Source organism: Eptesicus fuscus, chromosome 22 (assembly GCF_027574615.1).
Source record: "Eptesicus fuscus isolate TK198812 chromosome 22, DD_ASM_mEF_20220401, whole genome shotgun sequence".
Taxonomy (NCBI): domain Eukaryota; kingdom Metazoa; phylum Chordata; class Mammalia; order Chiroptera; family Vespertilionidae; genus Eptesicus; species Eptesicus fuscus.
In genome coordinates this window covers 27,415,094-27,434,331 of record NC_072494.1, presented here as the reverse complement: position 1 = coordinate 27,434,331, position 19,238 = coordinate 27,415,094, and the positions used below count along the sequence as shown (strand labels likewise).

The window sequence follows — 19,238 nt, the reverse complement described above, 5'->3', positions numbered from 1 at the left end:
TGTATTTACAAAGAAATGTTTTAATGTTATACATGTATGTATGTCTTATTTTATTTTATTTTTTACATTTCTGAAGCTTCTAGCTTAGAGGATAGTTCTCTCATGTCAACTCCAAAACGTTCAAGTACATCACAGACTGTTTCTACTCCTGCTGCAGTACCTATAATTGAGTCAGCAGAGGCTATAGAAGCCAAGGCTGCCCTTAAACAGGTAAAGGCCACACACCTTTATCATCTTGGATTAGGTATTCAAGAACAGTGTCATCTTCCAATAATTTCCCTTAATATTTAGTTGCAGGAAATTTTTGAGAACTACAAAAAAGAAAAGGCAGATAATGAGAAAATACAGAATGAGCAGCTTGAGAAACTTCAGGAGCAAGTCACAGATTTGCGATCACAAAACACCAAAATTTCTACCCAGCTAGATTTTGCTTCTAAACGGTAAATTTTCTTTTGTTCAAAAATTAATGAAATGTAGAGCTCTCTTCAGCATATATGCTAAAATTGGAATGACAAAGAGATTATCATGACTTCTGCATAAGGTATGACTCTCAAATTCATGAAGCATTCCATTGTTTTTGACGTTGGGTGGTGGGCACACAATACAATATACAGGTGATGTATTATAGAATTGTACACTTAAAACCTGTATATTTGTACTAACCAATGTAACCCCAATCAGTTTAATTTAAAAAAGAAATCACATTTAGGTTATCAAAAAAATTAAGAATACTTCAGTGTTCAAATGAAACAAAATTCAAGGCTTAATTTTCAATAGTATTATGTTTTTGTGGGCCATAATTCATTTGAAAAGGTATGGGGGTTTAATTTTAATATTGGTTAATGATTCTCATGGGCATTGCTAAGGGATCCAGATAGTTATTTAAAACTGAAGTTCATGGGAGGAATGTTGCTATTTTTCCTTCCTGAGGTTGAAAGGCCTAATATTTCTGTAGGACTTTATTATTTTATAAATGCACCAGAGCATTAGGCATAATGTGAGCCAATTTTATTCAGCCTTTGCTATTTTAGGTAGAAGACAAGCAGGTACTAGTTAATTTTGGGGAAATTCACTTTCTTGGCCACTTACAAAGGAATAATAATAAATTTAATTCCATAGTTGTTAGATCCATTGAATACTTGTTAGTTTAACAAATAGGACAAATTTTATTTCTATAAATGCAGGCATACCTTGGAGATGTTGCTGGTTCAGTTTCAGACCACTGTGATTAAAAACTGCATTAAAGCAAGTCACACGAATTGTTTGATTTCCCAGTGGATAAAAGTTATACTATAATGTGTTAAGTGTGCAATAGCATTATGTCTAAAAAAAATGTACATACCTTAATTAAAAAAGTATTTTATTGCTGCTTGGCCAGTGTGGCTCAGTGGTTGCATGTCGACCTATGACCCAGGAGGTTTGATTCCTGGTCAGGCCATATGTCTCTGGCTTGCAGGCTCAATCCCTTGTGTGGGGCGTGCAGGCAGCCGATCAGTGACTCTTTCTCATCATTGATGTTTCTATCTATCCCTCTCCCTGCCTCTCTGAAATCAATTTAAAAAAAAAAAAATTTTTTTTTTTTTTTTTTGTAAATACTGTATTGCTTTAAAATGCTAACTATCATCTGAGCCTTCAACAAGTCATGATCTTTTGCTGGTGAAGGATCTTTCTTGCCTTTGTGTTTATGAAAATGCAGTACTACAAAGCGCAATAAAATGAGGTATGCCTGTATTACATGATAAAACTATGTTTTTGTAAGGATAAATTCCAAGTTTGTTATTCCAAATAAAAGCATCCTTTTTGCACTATGTTCATAGCTCTAGCCAGCTATTTTCTAAGATTCAGGTACTTAATAAGATGAGCCCTGGCCATGTGGCTCGGTTAGAGCCACAAGTGGCAGGTTTGATTCCCAGTCAGGGCACATACCCAGGCTACATGGTTAATCCCCCATTGGAGTGTGTGTGTGAAAGGCAACTGATCTATGTTTCTCTCTCATCAGTATTTCCCTTTTGCTCTCCCTTTTTCTCTCTAAAAAATAAATTCATTCATTTAAAAAAAAAGTAAGATGAGTTATGGATGAGAAAAGAATGGCAAAAATCTATCATGAACCATGCATCCATATCTAAAATTGCATACTGCATTGTGATGGGTGTCTGGTTGAGTCAACATTGTATTGGCATTTCTAATATGATTAGAATTCTTCTAAAGGAATAAGATTAAAAGTTAATTCAACATGAAATACTATGCTTATTTAGAATTTGAATTAACTGCTAATTTTGAAGTTTAGAAAAAAGTATGAAGGTGTTACATTATTACAAAGCCACTTTTTTATGTATACTTAATCATTTAAAATTAAGCTAATGTGAAATTCTTTAAGGAATTAAGCTGGGCTATAGTATTTCAGTGTATTACAGTGTGGGGAATGCACTTTTTCAGACTGGTGGAGTTAGTTTAATGATTGATAGTTTATGACTTATGTCTTATAGAATTATTTTTCTTTCATACAAGTTATGAGATGTTACAAGATAACGTTGAAGGATATCGCCGAGAAATAACATCCCTGCATGAGAGAAATCAGAAACTCACTGCAACAACTCAAAAGCAGGAACAGATCATCAATACAATGACGCAAGATTTGAGAGGAGCAAACGAAAAGCTAGCTGTTGCAGAAGTGAGAGCAATTTTTCTCATCTGATTTGCATTATGAATTTCATTTGACATTTGTTTTTTAAGTTGTTTAATTTTACTAGTTGATATGACATAGATATTTGAGGAGCTTGTGTATTACAAATCCTTGATGAAGGTTTGAACTGCACAGGTCCACTTATCCATAAATCTGCATATAAGTGGTGCGGGGGCCTGATGCGGCGGGGGCCAGACATGGCGGGGATCTCCCTTTTCCGCATCCCGTGCAGAAAGAGAGATGAACGAACCGGTTCTAAATGGAGGCGGCCAGGGATTGAGAAATAATAGAAATAAAGAGAGCAAGACGCAGAAATAGATTCATGAAGCTGGGAGCCTGGGTAGATCTTTCTGTGCCTGGCTGGGGCCACCGAACTGATCCAGACTGCAAAGCTGAGGCTTTATTTATAATCAGGGACAGACAAGACAATTGACAATGTTCTTCTAAGTTTCACCTGTTTTGGCAGCACTTGCTGCCCCTCCCACAGCCCATTAGCTACCCAGGAAAGATCTAGGGATCAGTTACAGGATCAAGCTTAATTATGCTTAGAGGACTGTGCCCTTCCAAGCTTGGGACTTGTTTGTGACTTTGCCAGCAGGTCAGTCCGAGGCTTAACCCTATAACCGCTTCCTACAAAGTGGACCCAGTATAAGTGGGTCCTGTGCAATTCAAACCCATGTTTGTTAAAGGGTCCATAATAGTTAGGACCACCGTAGGTGTTTGGGCTCAGTGGATAGAGCATTGGTCTTCTGACTGAAGGGTACCAAGTTCGATTCCGGCAAGGACACGTGCCCAGGTTATGGGCTTGATCCCAGTAGGGGGTGTGCAGGAGGCAGCCGATCAATGATTCTCTCATCATTGATGTTTCTATCTCTCTCTCCCTTGCCCTTCCTCTCTGAAATAAAAATAAAAAATATAGTAGATCCAAGACTAGGAATCTGTAGGTTGAGGGCTGACTTAAATTGCACGTGGATTTTCATCTGTATAACTAGTTGGTGTCCCTAACTGCCTCGTTTTTGAAATGTCAACTGTTTCTAGTTCATCAGCAGGGTGTTTCTATAGGGGAAAGAAATTTGTTTTTTATACTAAGATTTTCTTACAAGTCATCCATTTCAAAATTTGTAAATCACTAGCTACAACAAAGACAAATGAATATTTTATCCATTGCTCATTTCTAAAAAAAAGACGGTATAAAATTACATTAGGATTATATTTCTGAATTTCAACATGAATATAAATGTCTATCAGAACTGAATTCTTTGATGACTAATTCTTATGTAGGGTTTTGCTTTTTTATGAAGTCTTCTCAACTTGTTTTGTTTTGTTTTGCTAATCCTCACCTGAGGATACTTTTTCCATTAAATTGTAGTGAGAGTGGCAGGGAGGGAGAGAGAGGGGAGAGAAGCATAAACATTGATTGGTTGCCTCCCACATGTGCCCCAACTTGGACTAGGGAATCTAACCTGGAACCTGCAACCCAGGTACATGGCCTTGATCAGGAATCAAACCTGTGACCGTTGGTGTGCAGGTCGATCCTTTAACTACTGAGCAGCCCAGCTAGGACTCGTGCTCTCAACTTTTGATCACTACTTGTGAACTAGGTAAAGTTGTCTCCCACTTTACTTATTGAGAAGTAGATTCAAAAGCTAAGTAATTTGCCTATTTGGGGGCAGTCATATGATATGAGTTGGTTGGGACTTAAAACCACGGTTTTCTAAATCTATTGGCTGTATTCTTTTATTTTTATCTTGCTCCCACTCCTTTGTGCACTTTTTCAGACTGGTGGAGTTAGTTTTAGGATTGATTGTTTATAACTTATGTAAATATGAATACTTTGAGGGTATTGATCTTCAAATCACCCTCCAAGATCCCCTGAGATTCAGAGTGTACTTTTCATGGGGAAAAAAGTTTAAGTACATCAGTCAGCACTCGGATAGTACCACACTACCTTCTAAAACTTGCATAACTTAACGCAACTAGACTGTAGCATAATTTTGCAATTGTGTTTCTTTTACTCTGGAATTTTTTATTTTTATTTTTTGTTTGTTTTAAAGCCTGATTTGTTGGGCCAAAGAATTATATGAATTTATGGTAATCACAAGATTTTTTTCCTTTGATCTGTTGGCATTCCCTATTATTTTTGCTTCATATTTCAACACATGAAACTAAGTTATATTTTCTTATATAATGAAAAGGTATAGACTCAATTAGCATTAAGAACATGGAGTAATGAAGGATCACTTTAATTTTGTAATTGTATTACTATATTACATTTGACACATTGTTTTCCAACATTTTTTTTCATTTGTATTTTCTCCAAGGTAAGAGCAGAAAATTTGAAAAAAGAAAAGGAAATGCTTAAATTGTCAGAAGTTCGTCTTTCTCAGCAAAGAGAGTCTTTGTTAGCTGAACAAAGAGGGCAAAACTTACTGCTAACTAATCTGCAAACAATTCAGGTAACCAAACAAAAAGGCACATAGAGAAAACAATTTTAAAGTTAAATATAAATAGTTTTCACATTGCATCTTCTCAGTTTTCATAATTAGAAAATGTATCCATTTTGATCATTGAATTTCGAGGTTTATTAAAATGTGTCAGTATTCTAAATAAAACATGAAAGATCTGAAATTCAGGCAATTGGCAGTTTTGGTATGCAGGTCTGCATTTACAGAGTTGTGTGTAGTTTACTTGTTTACAAAATTTAAATTTTTGGTTTTATTTTTTGCTTTAAAACTTAAAGAAATCTGAATTACTATTTTTCTTATGTTTCCTTTTTTCCCCTATTAAATAGGTGTTTTAATATGTAAAATGTTAAAATAACTTCCTTGGTAAATGTCATAGATCCTAATGGGTTGTAATCCTATAATCCCCTATATCCTTTAATTTGTAATGCTTTTGCTTTTTTTTTCCTGGCTTTTTAAAAAGTGTAACAAAAAAATCTTTTCTTTGCCTTAGGGAATACTAGAACGATCTGAAACAGAAACCAAACAAAGGCTTAGTAACCAGATAGAAAAACTGGAACATGAGATATCTCATCTAAAAAAGAAGTTGGAAAATGAGGTGGAACAAAGGCATATGCTTACTAGAAATCTAGATGTGAGTCTATCAGGATTCTGAATTTCTGTGGATTTATGTTCAGCAATCAAGCTGGTGTGTGGACACATTGCCATCTCATGTTGAAGCATGGTTTTAACGAGACTTCTTACAAACTCAAGTTTTTGCCTCTTTGTATGCCTAACAATTTTTATTAGGTGTCATTCATTATGAGTTTTACCCTCTTGAGTGCTGGATATTTTTGTATTTCTGTAAATCTTGAGCTTTGTTCTCTTGAATGTTGCTTTTTATGATTATTAGGCCCAAAGTAGTACTTAGTCTAGAATAAATGATTCCACATTACTGAGGTTAGACCTTCCTGAGTACTACTCCTCAGTGTTCAATGGATTTTAAGTTTTTTCAGTCTGGCTACTGGGAAAAGGCATTATTCCTGACTCTGGCAAAAGGCACTCTGTTAGGATGGCTCTCTTTGTTGCCTGGGGTAATTTCACATGCATGCACTGATGAGTTTCACTGAATATTCAAGAGGGATCCTCTGCAAATCTCCAGGGTATTCTTATCTGTGAAGTTCTCTTCTAATTGTCTGTCTTATGAGTTCGAGTTAATTTAGCCTTCTTGTACTCGAAGCTCTGTGTTCTCAATTCAGGGAGTCTTCTGGCCTCTGACTCATTTTCTTACACTGTGCCATAGCCTGGACACTTAAATCAGTAAGCTAGGGAAATTGTAGAGATAGCCCTTCTTGTGTCCCGTCAACCCACAGTTGTGAAATTGTTTTATATGTTGTGTCTGTTTCTGTTTGTTTTTGGGGAGGGGCGGGAGGTTTCAGATGAGAAGATAAATCTGGTTTCAGTTGCTTACCTTGGCCAGAGTTTTAAAGTTCTGTACAAAACTTGAACCACTAGTTATTTTAGAATCTAAAAACAGTGTTTGTAGGGTTAATGTATTTTTTCCTTACAGGTTCAACTTTTAGATACAAAGAGGCAGCTGGATACTGAGATAAATCTTCATCTTAGTACAAAAGAACTATTAAAAAATGCTCAGAAGGAAAGTGCTACATTGAAACAACATCTCAGTAATATGGAAGTCCAGCTCGCTTCTCAGTCCTCACAGAGAACTGGTAAAGGTAACTAAATAATTATACTGATAATAAAGTATTTCTTCAGAAACATTTGTAACATGTGTCAATAAATAGCCTTTTCTTTGTGGATACTAGCAAAAGAAAAAATAACACCTTAGTTTTATATGTAAATTAATAGATTTGCAGACTTGGAAGGTTCAGAATAGTTCTGCAGGCATCTGACCAAGGTATGCTCTTAGTTTTTTAATTGTGAAAACCATTTATTGAGACCTTTTAAGGGCTGATAATTTGAATTTTAAACTCTCCCTTTTGAGATGTAGTTACTTGTAAAATCTGTAACTATAAGGGTCATTTACAGAAATAATTGATTTGTTAGTCTTTCCAGAGCAGTATTCCTAATTTTCGCTCATAATCTCAAAAGTTTTGTTTCGTTAGATTTTGCTTCTCTTTTGGAATACAGCATTTCAAATGCAAAGGCTTTATATCCAGAGACTGTTTTTCTATATGGTTTTATTTCTTACTAGGAGAGAAATAAAAAACATAATTGTATATATGTGTGTATATGTGTGTATATGTGTTTATACATAAATTTTTACCTAATACATAATAGTGTATATATGATAATCTAATAGTCCTTTCTTATTGATACCATTTGATAAAAAATAGTTCACTCTGCAATTTTTTCCATTTCCAAGGATTTTAGAATGAAAATTTGGCTAAATGATTTAAGATTTGGTGTTTTACACTAGCAGTGTTTAAATAATTAATTGATAATCAGGTAATTCCTTCAGGTAGCTCCTCAGTTAAGTGGCATATTATGTATTTTTCTCTTAAATATCTTTTCCGTAATATTTGTAACAGCAGAGTTAATTTTTTTTTTTTTAAAGCACTAACATACTGACAGAACAGCTGTTTTTATTTTGGTATTCAGCATTGTTTGAAATACAATTCATAGGTGGTTAAGTTTTTCTACGTTTGAGCCTTAATCCTAATTTCACAAACTCTTTGATAACAGTTATTTCTTACATCATTTAAAATGTTAACTTTAAGAAAGCTGTTAAATCTTTTAGGTCAGGCTAGCAACAAAGAAGATGTGGATGATCTTCTGAGTCAACTGAGGCAGGCAGAAGAGCAGGTGAATGACTTGAAGGAGAGACTCAAAACAAGTGCTAGTAATGTGGAACAGTATCGAGCAATGGTTACTAGTTTAGAAGACTCTCTTAATAAGGAAAAACAGGTATGTACAATTTTGAATTTAATTTGAATGCACTTTTTTTTTTTTCCTTTTAAATTTATTTTTTAAATAGAAGCCTGCTATGTGTAAGGCACTGTGTGGTAAGATCGAGTTGAACTGACATCCTTACACTTTTACCTCTTAAAAGTGCTTCATTTTAATAAAAACAACCCACAGAATTTGTAAAACATGGGAGGGTATAATCGCTATAGGAAAGGTTAAAGATCAGATGTTGATGTGAGTGGGAGGTAGGTAATAGTATTTATCTCCTGAACAAGTATGGCTTCACAAAACATGGCATTTGTGCACAGCCTTGAAAGTACCATTTGGGTAGTCAGAGAAAGTTATTTTGTAGCAGAAACCCTCAGCCAAGATAAAGGCTTCAGATGTTGACAGTTTAACACAGTGATGGCGAACCTATGACACGCGTAGCCATTTCTGATGACACGCGGCCGCATGCCGAGGATGAAACATTTGCTGCTCCTGAGGATGAAACATTTGCGAAATAATGTTTTTCCTCAAAGTGACACACTACCTGAGTTATGCTCAGTTTTTTGGTGAAGTTTGACACACCAAGCTCAAAAGGTTGCCCATCACTGGTTTAACAACTAGTGTATTGAATTTGTGAAGTTAAATACTGAGGAATCAAATTGTAAGTGTAGTCAGAGAACCAAATGTGAAATGTTTTGAATGTCATATTTGGTAAAATTGCTGTCGTCCCCCCCAACATGTTAACAGCAATAATTTGCTTTAATTAGAAAGATTAATGTGGTAGATTTAAGGATACAAAATAATGTGGAGACTATAGCAATGGTCTAGGGCCAAGTTTTAAACGATCTTTCTGTGTTGGCGTCATGGAAATCAGGGTATGTACAAGGGGGAATTCTTTCAGTAGTAGAAAGGACAGATTTGGCAAGTGTATATGAGGATTGAGAGAGTAATGAGAATTGGAAATTTCACTTCAAAAGAAAAATGGCCAAAAATATCCAAAATATTTATTGAGATGTAAATAAATAATGCTTATAGTTTTAAATGTTTCTGAACTCTTTAATCAGCATTTGATAGATTTTTTTTTGTTTAAAAAATGGCAAACAATAATTCTAGTACTTTTCAAATTTAATTTAGATTTGGAAAAAGTAATGTTGAATTTTAAATGTGTATATGATATTTGCATCCTACTGTTTGCATGATGGTGAAGGTGACAGAAGAAGTGCGTAAGAATATTGAAGTTCGTTTAAAAGAGTCAGCTGAATTTCAGACACAGTTGGAAAAGAAGTTGATGGAAGTGGAGAAGGAAAAACAGGAACTTCAGGATGACAAGAGAAAAGCCATAGAGAGTATGGAACAACAGGTAAATGAGGTTATCACCATATTAATCTTTTTGTGTGTATTTGAATTTTTAAAAAGTTTCTTTGTTACAATTTGGTTCATCTCAACAGATATTGATTGAACACATACCCAAAAATTTTATTTAGTTTTATATTTTACTTTGTGTATATGTTTACTTTTTCTTTGAATATTTTAGACTATAGTAGTAAGTGTCAGTGCTGCTTTTTAGAAGCCTCTGCCTGAGAACTGACCTTTGCAAGTGTTAAGGATGGAATATGGAGCTGCAAAATGTGTACATTATATCAGGTTATAACTATTTTAAATTTTGTAAGAAGTCCCTGTTACTAACTGGCCTTTTAAAAGTCTGTCTTTACTATTTTAAAAGTAAGTTTGCAATTGACTCTAGTTTTAATCTTTTAATTTAGTTATCTGAGTTAAAGAAAACACTCAATAGTGTTCAGAATGAAGTACAAGAAGCTCTTCAGAGAGCCAGCACAGCTTTGAGTAATGAACAGCAAGCCAGACGTGACTGTCAAGAACAAGTAAGTGTTGCTCTCATAGCCGGTATTGATAAGTGAGCTTTGACCCTAGAGAACAGTTCCTGGGCTGTATTAATGCATTTTGGGAATTGGTGAGCCTTACAAAAATTGAAGGTTATTTCTGCTTTCGTGGAACTTGTACTAAGATCAGTTGAAAAGGATAGATGAAGTCTAAAAGTAAAGTCATAATCATTAACAAAACACTCTTGACAAATGGAAAAATTTAAAGATAGGAGTAGGAGATTGTGTACTTGCTCTCATTTCTTGTTTTTTTATTGCAGTCTGCTAGTTCTGATTATAACTATTATAGAAAAGATGGTTAGAGATACTTTTTTCAGCAAAGTATTTTAATACATTATTGAGGTTACAGATTTTTATTAATTTTTAGAGAGAGAGAGGAGGGGGAAAGGGAGCGAGAAAGAGAAAAAATCAATGTAAGAGCAGAACATTGATCGGCTGCCTCCCCCACTGGAGATTGAGCCTGCAACCTGGGCATGTGCCCTGACTGGGAATCAAACCAGCAACCTTTTGGTGCAGCAGACGAAGCCCAATGGTCTGAGACCAGTCAGGGCACACATCACTCTTTATAAAGATTAAAAAATACAAAATCACATTATTTGTTTTAAGTATATGTATATACATGCATATGGTGAAGCTTTTTGTATATATTTTTTTTAAGAACAAAAATTGATAAAACACAATTCACGGTAATTGGGATTATTAAAATGGTAGAATGGGAAATGAATATAAGAATATTGCTAATGTTCTTATTTTTAAGTTCATTAGTATATTAGTAACTATTTGGTTACTGTTCTTTATTGCTTATGTGTAAATAGCATATATGTTTTTCAATTACTTTAAACAATGCAATACAGGGGGAAATGCTTCAAAGGTAAATTAGACAAAAATCAATTATCCTTGGCTTGATGCCAAACAGTGTAACATTGGAAATTAAAATCAGGGAATGTATCTATAATTCAATTTTCAAATTAATTTTTTATTTCTTTTCGATCACTTTAAATTTTTGTGTGTGTATGCATGTATTTTACATAAGCAAGATATATTTTGCTTTTATTTATAAAATCTGTTCCAAATTGCGACGTAGTCTTCATAATTTTCATTTGGAGCAGTTCTTTAATATTTCATTAAGTGGATAATAGTATAACTTTTAATTATTCCATTTTGGTGCATTTATATCATCTCCACTTTTATTATTTTAAATAGTGCAATGTGTATCTTTTCTTTTGTAATAACCAGCTTTGGCTATTTAATCTTTTGTGTCAATGGTGGAATGATTTCTTATAGGCTAAAATAGCTGTAGAAGCTCAGAATAAGTATGAAAGAGAACTGATGCTCCATGCTGCTGATGTTGAAGCTTTACAAGCTGCCAAGGAACAGGTTTCCAAAATGGCCTCAGTTCGTCAGCATTTGGAAGAAACAACCCAGAAAGCAGAATCACAGTTGTTGGAGTGTAAAGCATCTTGGGAGGAAAGAGAAAGAGTGTTAAAGGTATCATTGCACATCATACTAGAATGTTTAGAAGGATTGAAAAGTTTGGGGTTTTCTTTTTAACGTGTGTGGGAAAATCTGCTATAATGACAGAGTCTTGGCTTACAGGATGAAGTTTCCAAGCGTGTGTCTCGATGTGAAGATCTAGAGAAACAAAACAGATTACTTCATGATCAGATTGAAAAATTAAGTGACAAGGTCATTGCCTCTATGAAAGAAGGTGTACAAGGGCCGCTGAATGTATCTTTCAGTGAAGAAGGAAAATCTCAAGAACAAATTTTAGAAATTCTCAGGTAAACCAAAAATATTCTTAATGCTTTATTTCTGTGGTCAACTATGAAATGTAATACAAATGTATAAATTAGAGAAGTGGTGTAAAGCTCATACCGTCTTTTGGCCAACAAACCCACTGCCACTCACATAGAGGTTATGTGATATATGCTAATTTAAATATATGGCTTTAAGTTGAATTTAATAGTAAGAATTTGGGTTCTTTGAAAAACTAAATGCCTTTCAGATCATTTAAGAGATATACAAAGCCACCATCTATAATAAATAAATATCATTACTTATTAATGAAATCATTACGTGAAAGTAGTTATTAAAGTGAATGGACCTTGTCAAATTAAAATTACCCAATTTTTAAAATGTTGCTGTCATTTTTTTATTCAAATAAAATCTTATATATTCTTGTAGATCATTACTTATTAATGAAATCATTACGTGAAAGTAGTTATTAAAGTGAATGGACCTTGTCAAATTAAAATTAGCCAAGTTTTAAAATGTTGCTGTCATTTTTTTATTCAAATAAAATCTTATATATTCTTGTAGATTTATACGACGAGAGAAAGAAATCGCTGAAACGAGGTTTGAGGTGGCTCAGGTTGAGAGTCTGCGTTATCGACAAAGGGTTGAACTTTTAGAAAGAGAGCTGCAGGAACTCCAGGATAGTCTAAATGCTGAAAGGGAGAAAGTCCAGGTATGTATCCAAGCTTTAAGAAAGCAGTTGTTAAATCAAGGTCATTTTAGTTTCTAATAACAAAAAAATTTAATTTGAAATACATATTTTTCGTAAACTCAATTGATTAAACATTGATACAGTGATACAGTTAGTGGTAAGACACTAGTGTTAACCAGACTGCCTGGTTTCAAATTCTAGCTTTGTGTCATTAGATGTGTGCCTTGAGTATACTGTTTAATTTCCCTACTCTTAAATTTCCTCATCTAAATAATCCTATATAATAAAAGGCTAATATGCAAATCGACCGAACGGTGGAATTACTGATTGCTATGACGTGCACTGACCACCAGGGAGCAGACGTTCAATGCAGGAGCTGCCTCCTGATGGTCAGTGAGCTCCCACAGGGGGAACGCAGCTCAGCCAGAAGCCCTGAGCTGGCCTCACTGCTGGTGAGGAGCAGGCTTAAGACGTCATTTGGACATCCGCCAAGGGCTCCCGGACTGGACTGCAAGAGGGCTCAGGCCGGGCTGAAAGACTCCCCCGTCCCCTCTCCCCAAAGTGCTCGAATTTTGTGCACCAGGCCTCTAGTGGGATGATAATGATGAGGATTAAGTGAGTTGGTGCACATAATTCATTGAGAATCATGTCTGGTGCATAGTAAGTGATTAAATTTCAGTTATCTTAATTATAGTTATCATTATATATGCATTTGGACAGTTATTCTAGGATGACGTGGATTGAAACTGCTACAGAATAGTTTTTCCTCAGCAAAGGAGAAAAAAAAAAGTAATAATTATCAAAAAAAGGAAAAGAAGATGCTATAGTAAATGGATGGTCACAACACAAGCTAGACTCCTTAACCCTCACTAACACCCAAAAACTTATTGCATGACCTTATTGTGAGGAGATGAATTAATACAGCAGTCACCATCTGGTGGTCCACGGACCACAGGTGGTCCCTGAGGTCCAAAAGGAGGGTGATCACTGCATTAATATATAACCTCACATCTGGAAGAAAGGAAATTAAAGCCTGGTATCATTTATCTTCTGTTAACTGACTGCTAGAGAGAAACCATTGACATGGGAAAGTGAATAGATTTATGGAATTTATGTTTTCACACAGAAATTAAAAGTTCCAGAATTACATCATGTTGAGAAAGCAATCCAAATTCAAATAGATCCCATTGTAGAAATAATAAACAGACCTTCTGATTCAGTGGAGTTAACACTTGGAGGAAAGTGGCAGAATCAGTGTTTCTAAAAAAGATTGCATATTGTCTCCTTTGCTGTCCCTTTGGTCTATAGAAATGCAAACAGTACTAGAAAATGTCCAGCCCACAAACAACTTCAGAGGGGAAAAACCAATTCTTACACAGGGTAGGAAGAAAGTGAAGAAGTAAAACATATCAAAAGTAATAGAACATCTACCCACTAAGAACATTGTAGCATGGCAACCATGAGCCATAACTTTAAAAAATGGTTAAGGAATAAGGTAACGTGTAAAAGATGGATAATTACACCCAATGAGAACAGGATAAAAATTCTTTACAGTTCAGTAAATACTCAGTAAAAGTGCTCAAAACCAAAGTGATGGAACAACCAAATGATATGAAAAAATTTCTGAGCAAAGGGCAGAGGGAAAGGACCAAATTAACATTATTTTAAAACTATTAATAAACTAGAGGCCCAATGTACGAAATTCGTGCAAGAGTAGGCCTTTGCAGCCACAGGCCACTGCCTCAATCCCTCGGCTGCAGCCCCAGCTTCATCTGGAAGGTCGTCCGGAAAGACATCCAGACAGTCTTGGCCGTTCAGTTGATTTGAATATTATGCTTTTATTATAGATTTTGTATACCAAGAAAACGAATATAGAAAGAGATCTGGATTGCTATTTTTACTTAAGGTTAAAATGGATTTTTTGTTGATGGGGTTTGTTGTATCTCTTTACTTTCATCTTTGTGATTTCTTGCATTTGTTTAAAGTCTTTGTAATAAGCAGGCATCACAGAAAAATAGACATGTAAAACTTTCAAAAATTTTAGTTTTAAAACGACATAATTCTCACTTTTTGTAGCAAAGATTAGAACTGGTAGGAAAAGATAGATCTTTATCTATTGTTAGATGTTGGTGTATACATGTGTTTGAAATCTTTAGGTAACTGCAAAAACAATGGCCCAACATGAAGAACTGATGAAGAAAACTGAAACAATGAGCGTAGTTATGGAGACCAATAAGATGCTAAGAGAAGAAAAGGAGAGGCTAGAGCAGGATTTACAGCAGATGCAAGCAAAGGTTTGTAACTTACTAATCAATAGTGGAAGCATGTTGTTTTTATTATGAATTTTTACGTCAGGTAAGAAAAATAAATTGGCATTATTTTCAGGTGAGGAAACTGGAGTTAGATATTTTACCCTTACAAGAAGCAAATGCTGAGCTAAGTGAGAAAAGTGGCATGTTGCAAGCAGAAAAGAAGTTATTAGAAGAAGATGTCAAACGTTGGAAAGCACGTAACCAGGTAAATGCGATTAAACCTATTCCGAAACATGGAAATGTTGATTTTTTTAAATAGGGTAAAATTTAAGGGGATAATTTATTTTGAAGAACTAGCAAAAGCCTACTATATTTAATAGTGAAAGTCGAATATGTTACATGTAAATAAATACAATTTGGTTTTTAAATTTTTTTGGTCATGTTTTGTAAAAACGGCTAATTTTTAACTCCAAATTTAGACTTTCACTTTATCTCTAAAATACTTTTATACATGAAACAATGGATTTTTATATAGTTTATTGGAACACTTTAAGAAGACTTGTTCACTGGAAACCTTGGGAGACAAAACCATATCACATACTAGTATATGGTTAGAAACTCCAGCTCTGTATTCAAACAAAATGTTGAAAACCTGCCTCGCCAAGTATTGGTTATGTGGTTTGTCAGAGTTTCTTAATCTTTTCAGCCAGTTTTCCTCGTAACATGGACATACCACTTTTCATGTTACAAAAATTAAATAAATAGTGTAAAGCAGCAGTTCACCCATCACCTGGTACCTAGAATGGTAACCAATATCTGAATAGGACTGTAGAATTTAAGAGCCCATTAAATCTTTATTTTTCTTAATCACACAAGTAATATGAAAAGTCAAGAAAGGAGGATGATCTACCCAAATCTACATCTATTTCTATTAAATTGTGTTACCTTCTATCCTGTTTAATTAGTTATATTTGATTATTTTTCTAGATTATAATGCATTAGAAACATTTTTTTCCTTGTAAATGTCACTTTAATGAAAAAGGTGTTTAATGTTAAAAGCTTGTAGATTTTTTTTTATTTGGTTCCATTGTAACTATTCTGAAATGTTCATTTGTAACTATGAAAATACATTTCCCTTTCTATTTTGGCTAGACTTTAGTTAAACTAAAGCTTTGATCTTCATTATCTTGTAGTTTGGTGGTTCATTATTGTGTATCCAAGAGACCTAATGTAAACATAATTAAGTATCCTGCTGTTATATAGCACATTGGTTTGATAAAACCTATAAAGCTATGTTATGCATTTTTGCTATTTTAGCATCTAATAAATCAACAGAAAGATCCAGATACAGAAGAGTATCGGAAGCTCCTTTCTGAAAAGGAAGTTCATACTAAGCGCATTCAACAGTTAACTGAAGAAGTTGGGAGACTTAAAGCTGAGATTGCAAGGTATAAGGAAGAAGCCTTAAATTGTATATAATACATGAAATCAAAGAAGTTATTTCTGCTCTTTTTAAGGCTCCCCAAGTGCTTCCTGATTTTAAAAAGAATGGAAAGTGCTAGAGCCTTTACTTTGCTTTTATTATTTTAAGGAGGAGCCAAGCAATCAGTGATTTACTTTATGCCTTCATATATGAATTATTTCCTATATTTTATTACTTTTTTTAAAACTACAGTTATTAATTAAAGCTAAATGTGGTTTATTTTCTAAACATCCAGAATAATTTATAAATAGGTTTTTATTTTTATTTTGGTTAGAATATATTTATGAACCTATTTTGAAAGATTTTAATGAAGTATTTATATAAAAAAAATTTAATGAATTTATATTGTCCTTTTAAAGATAAGTTGAATATTAAAATTAATGTTTCTGGTTTACATTTTAAAGGATTTAATGTCAGTTGTCCATGTCATAATCTCTATTTATAAATGCTGGGTAGCTTACAAATTTTTGTCACATGTATTTTTTACTTGTTTTATAACAGTAGTCCAGCATTTTATTTCTTTAATATTACTTAATTTTAAAAACGAGAAAGCTAAAAATTCAGAAAGGTACCTACGTTTGCAGAGTTAGTAGTTGTTAAACCCATACTCTTAATTCAGTCATCTGATTTAAGTTAAGTTTATGTAAAGTAAAGGGTTTGTCAAACTTTAACCCACAGGCTTGTTTGGTATGGTCTCTGAGCTAAGAATGATTTTTACATTTTAAAGCATTTTTGAAAGGAAAAACAGGTGACAGAGATGGTATGTATGTGGTCTACAAAACTTAACATTTACTCAAAACCCGATCAAGTAGAGTCAATTTTGCTATCAGGCAAATGTGGATTATAATCTGCGAACCAACACTAAATTACTATGTAAAATTGTGCATGTTACTTGACCACTTATACCTCAGTTTTTCTCATTTAAACATGGGAATGTATGCCTATCTAATAAGCAAATAAGATCTTTATAAAGGATCACTGTTTATAAATTAAGGAAGTATCTTTTGAAGTATGTGTGGGGTTTTAAAAAGATTTTTAAATGAAAATCTTACTAAAGCATTACTAACACTAAAAACTGTTAATTAAAGGATTTGAAAACGAGTCTCATATACTTAGTCTTTGATTATTTTTTTTTAGATCAAATGCATCGTTGACTAACAATCAGAACTTAATCCAGAGTCTAAAGGAAGATTTAAATAAAGTAAGAACTGAAAAGGAAAGTGTCCAGAAGGACTTAGATGCCAAAATAATTGATATCCAAGAAAAGGTCAAAACTATTACTCAAGTCAAGAAAATTGGGCGTAGGTACAAGACTCAATATGAAGAACTCAAAGCACAACAGGATAAGGTATTTTGAAGTGATTTTTTATTATTATGTGTATATATTCACATGTGAGTATATGTATATTTATGTATATACATAAAATATTTCTTCTTTTTTTAATATTTTATTGATTTTTTACAGAGAGGAAGAGAGAGGGATAGAGAGTTAGAAATATTGATGAGAGAGAAACATCGATCAGCTGCCTCCTGCACACCCCCTCCTGGGGATGTGCCTGCAACCAAGGTACATGCCCCTGACTTGAATCAAACCTGGGACCTTTCAGTCTGCAGGCCGACGCTCTAGCCACTGAGCCAAACTGGCCTCGGCCATAAAATATTTCTTGACATACAGTTTTGATCTACACAATTTTATATATCAGGGTTACATATAAAAATCTTATTCATAATTTTGATTATTGGTTTTTAGGTCCTAAATTTTCATATAAGCTAATTTATGATACTGTTATTTAAAATTAGCTCTTTAATATGTCCCAAAATGCACTATAAATCAATGAAGAAATTTTAATAAATGTTAGGTATTTTACATCAATTTTCCTATTTCAAATACTGTCCCTTTTCAAAACTATATTCTCAAAACTCATTGCTGACTAAAATCATGTATATCAAAAAAATGTTAGTTCTTTATAATTAGGCTATGTTGTAGTTTTAGCGTTCCTGTTGCAGGAAAAATTCTGCAATAGGGTTTCCTGCTGCACTGTACCCCGCCCTGCCTGCTTTCCTCCCTTGTCCCCCGCCCTGCCTTCTCCACCAGCCCCCCTGCTTTTCTCCCTTCTCCGCCAGCCCGCCCGCTCTTCTTCCTTCTCCCCTGGCCCCGCCTCCGCTCCTCCCTTCTCCCCCAACCCCGCCTTCTCCGCCAGCCAGCCTTCTTTTCCCTTCTCCCCCAGCCCTGCCTCCACTCCTCCCTTCTCCCCTGCCTCGCCTTCTCCGCCAGCCTGCCTGCTCTCCTCCCTTCTCCCCCACCCCGCCTTCTCCGCCAGCCTGCCTGCTCTCCTCCCTTCTCCCCTGCCCCGCCTTCTCCGCCAGCCCGCCTGCTCTCCTCCTTTCTCCCCCGCCCCGCCTCCGCTCCTCCCTTCTCCCCCGCCCCGCTTCCGCTCCTCCCTTCTCCTTCCTTCTACAGCTCTTGGCTTCTTTCTACGCTGTCTTGATATGAAAATTAGCTGCCATCTTTGTTGGGGTAATTTGCATACTCGTCCTGATTGGTTGGTGGGCGTGGCTTGGGCATAATGGAGGTGCGGTCAATTTGCATATTTGTCTATTAGGTAGGATTAAAATAACTTTTTTTTTAATCCTCAGCTGAGGATATGTTTTTATTGACTTTAGAGAGAGAGGAGGGGAGAGGAGAGAGAGAAAGAGGGAAATGTTGATGTGAGAAACCATCAATCGGACGCCTCCTGTACCCACATTTGCACCCTGACGGGATGGAACCAGCAACCTGGTATGTGCCCTGGCCAGAAATCAAACCCGCAACCTTTCCTTGTGTGGGATGATGCTCCAACCAACTGAGCCACACCGGCCAGGGGTGGCTGTTTTATAGTTTTAAATAAGTAGTCGATATTAACCACCTATCTAAAGTAATTTTTAAATCCTTGTTATATTTTGAGTCTGAATTTTGTTTTTAATTCCCAAAGATAAAGAACTGTATACTGACCTAATGACATATTTCGCATATGTTAGATTAGAAAATATATAAAGGGAAAAAAATCCAAAATTTTTAGTGCTCAGTGTTAACCACTGTAAGTACACTTTACTTTGAGTAATTTGTCATTCCAAATAAT

General features: G+C 34.8%; 1 protein-coding gene and 1 non-coding gene across 2 annotated transcripts in view; both read left to right on the top strand.

Annotated features, from left to right (window-relative positions):
* The window catches only part of TPR (translocated promoter region, nuclear basket protein), a 72,333-nt gene that overhangs the window by 20,789 nt on the left and 32,306 nt on the right, over positions 1–19,238 (top strand). The window contains exons 17-32 of the mRNA XM_008145959.3: positions 77–210; positions 292–440; positions 2,509–2,671; positions 5,005–5,139; positions 5,639–5,779; positions 6,695–6,860; positions 7,886–8,052; positions 9,248–9,400; positions 9,804–9,920; positions 11,223–11,426; positions 11,535–11,719; positions 12,258–12,405; positions 14,541–14,678; positions 14,770–14,901; positions 15,954–16,084; positions 17,257–17,467. Coding sequence (XP_008144181.2) covers positions 77–210; positions 292–440; positions 2,509–2,671; positions 5,005–5,139; positions 5,639–5,779; positions 6,695–6,860; positions 7,886–8,052; positions 9,248–9,400; positions 9,804–9,920; positions 11,223–11,426; positions 11,535–11,719; positions 12,258–12,405; positions 14,541–14,678; positions 14,770–14,901; positions 15,954–16,084; positions 17,257–17,467 — 2,474 coding nt within the window. The remainder of the gene's footprint in view (positions 1–76; positions 211–291; positions 441–2,508; positions 2,672–5,004; positions 5,140–5,638; positions 5,780–6,694; positions 6,861–7,885; positions 8,053–9,247; positions 9,401–9,803; positions 9,921–11,222; positions 11,427–11,534; positions 11,720–12,257; positions 12,406–14,540; positions 14,679–14,769; positions 14,902–15,953; positions 16,085–17,256; positions 17,468–19,238) is intronic.
* LOC114233150 (U6 spliceosomal RNA) lies at positions 477–578 on the top strand. The gene has a single exon (XR_008555237.1). It is a non-coding gene; the product is annotated as a U6 spliceosomal RNA (small nuclear RNA).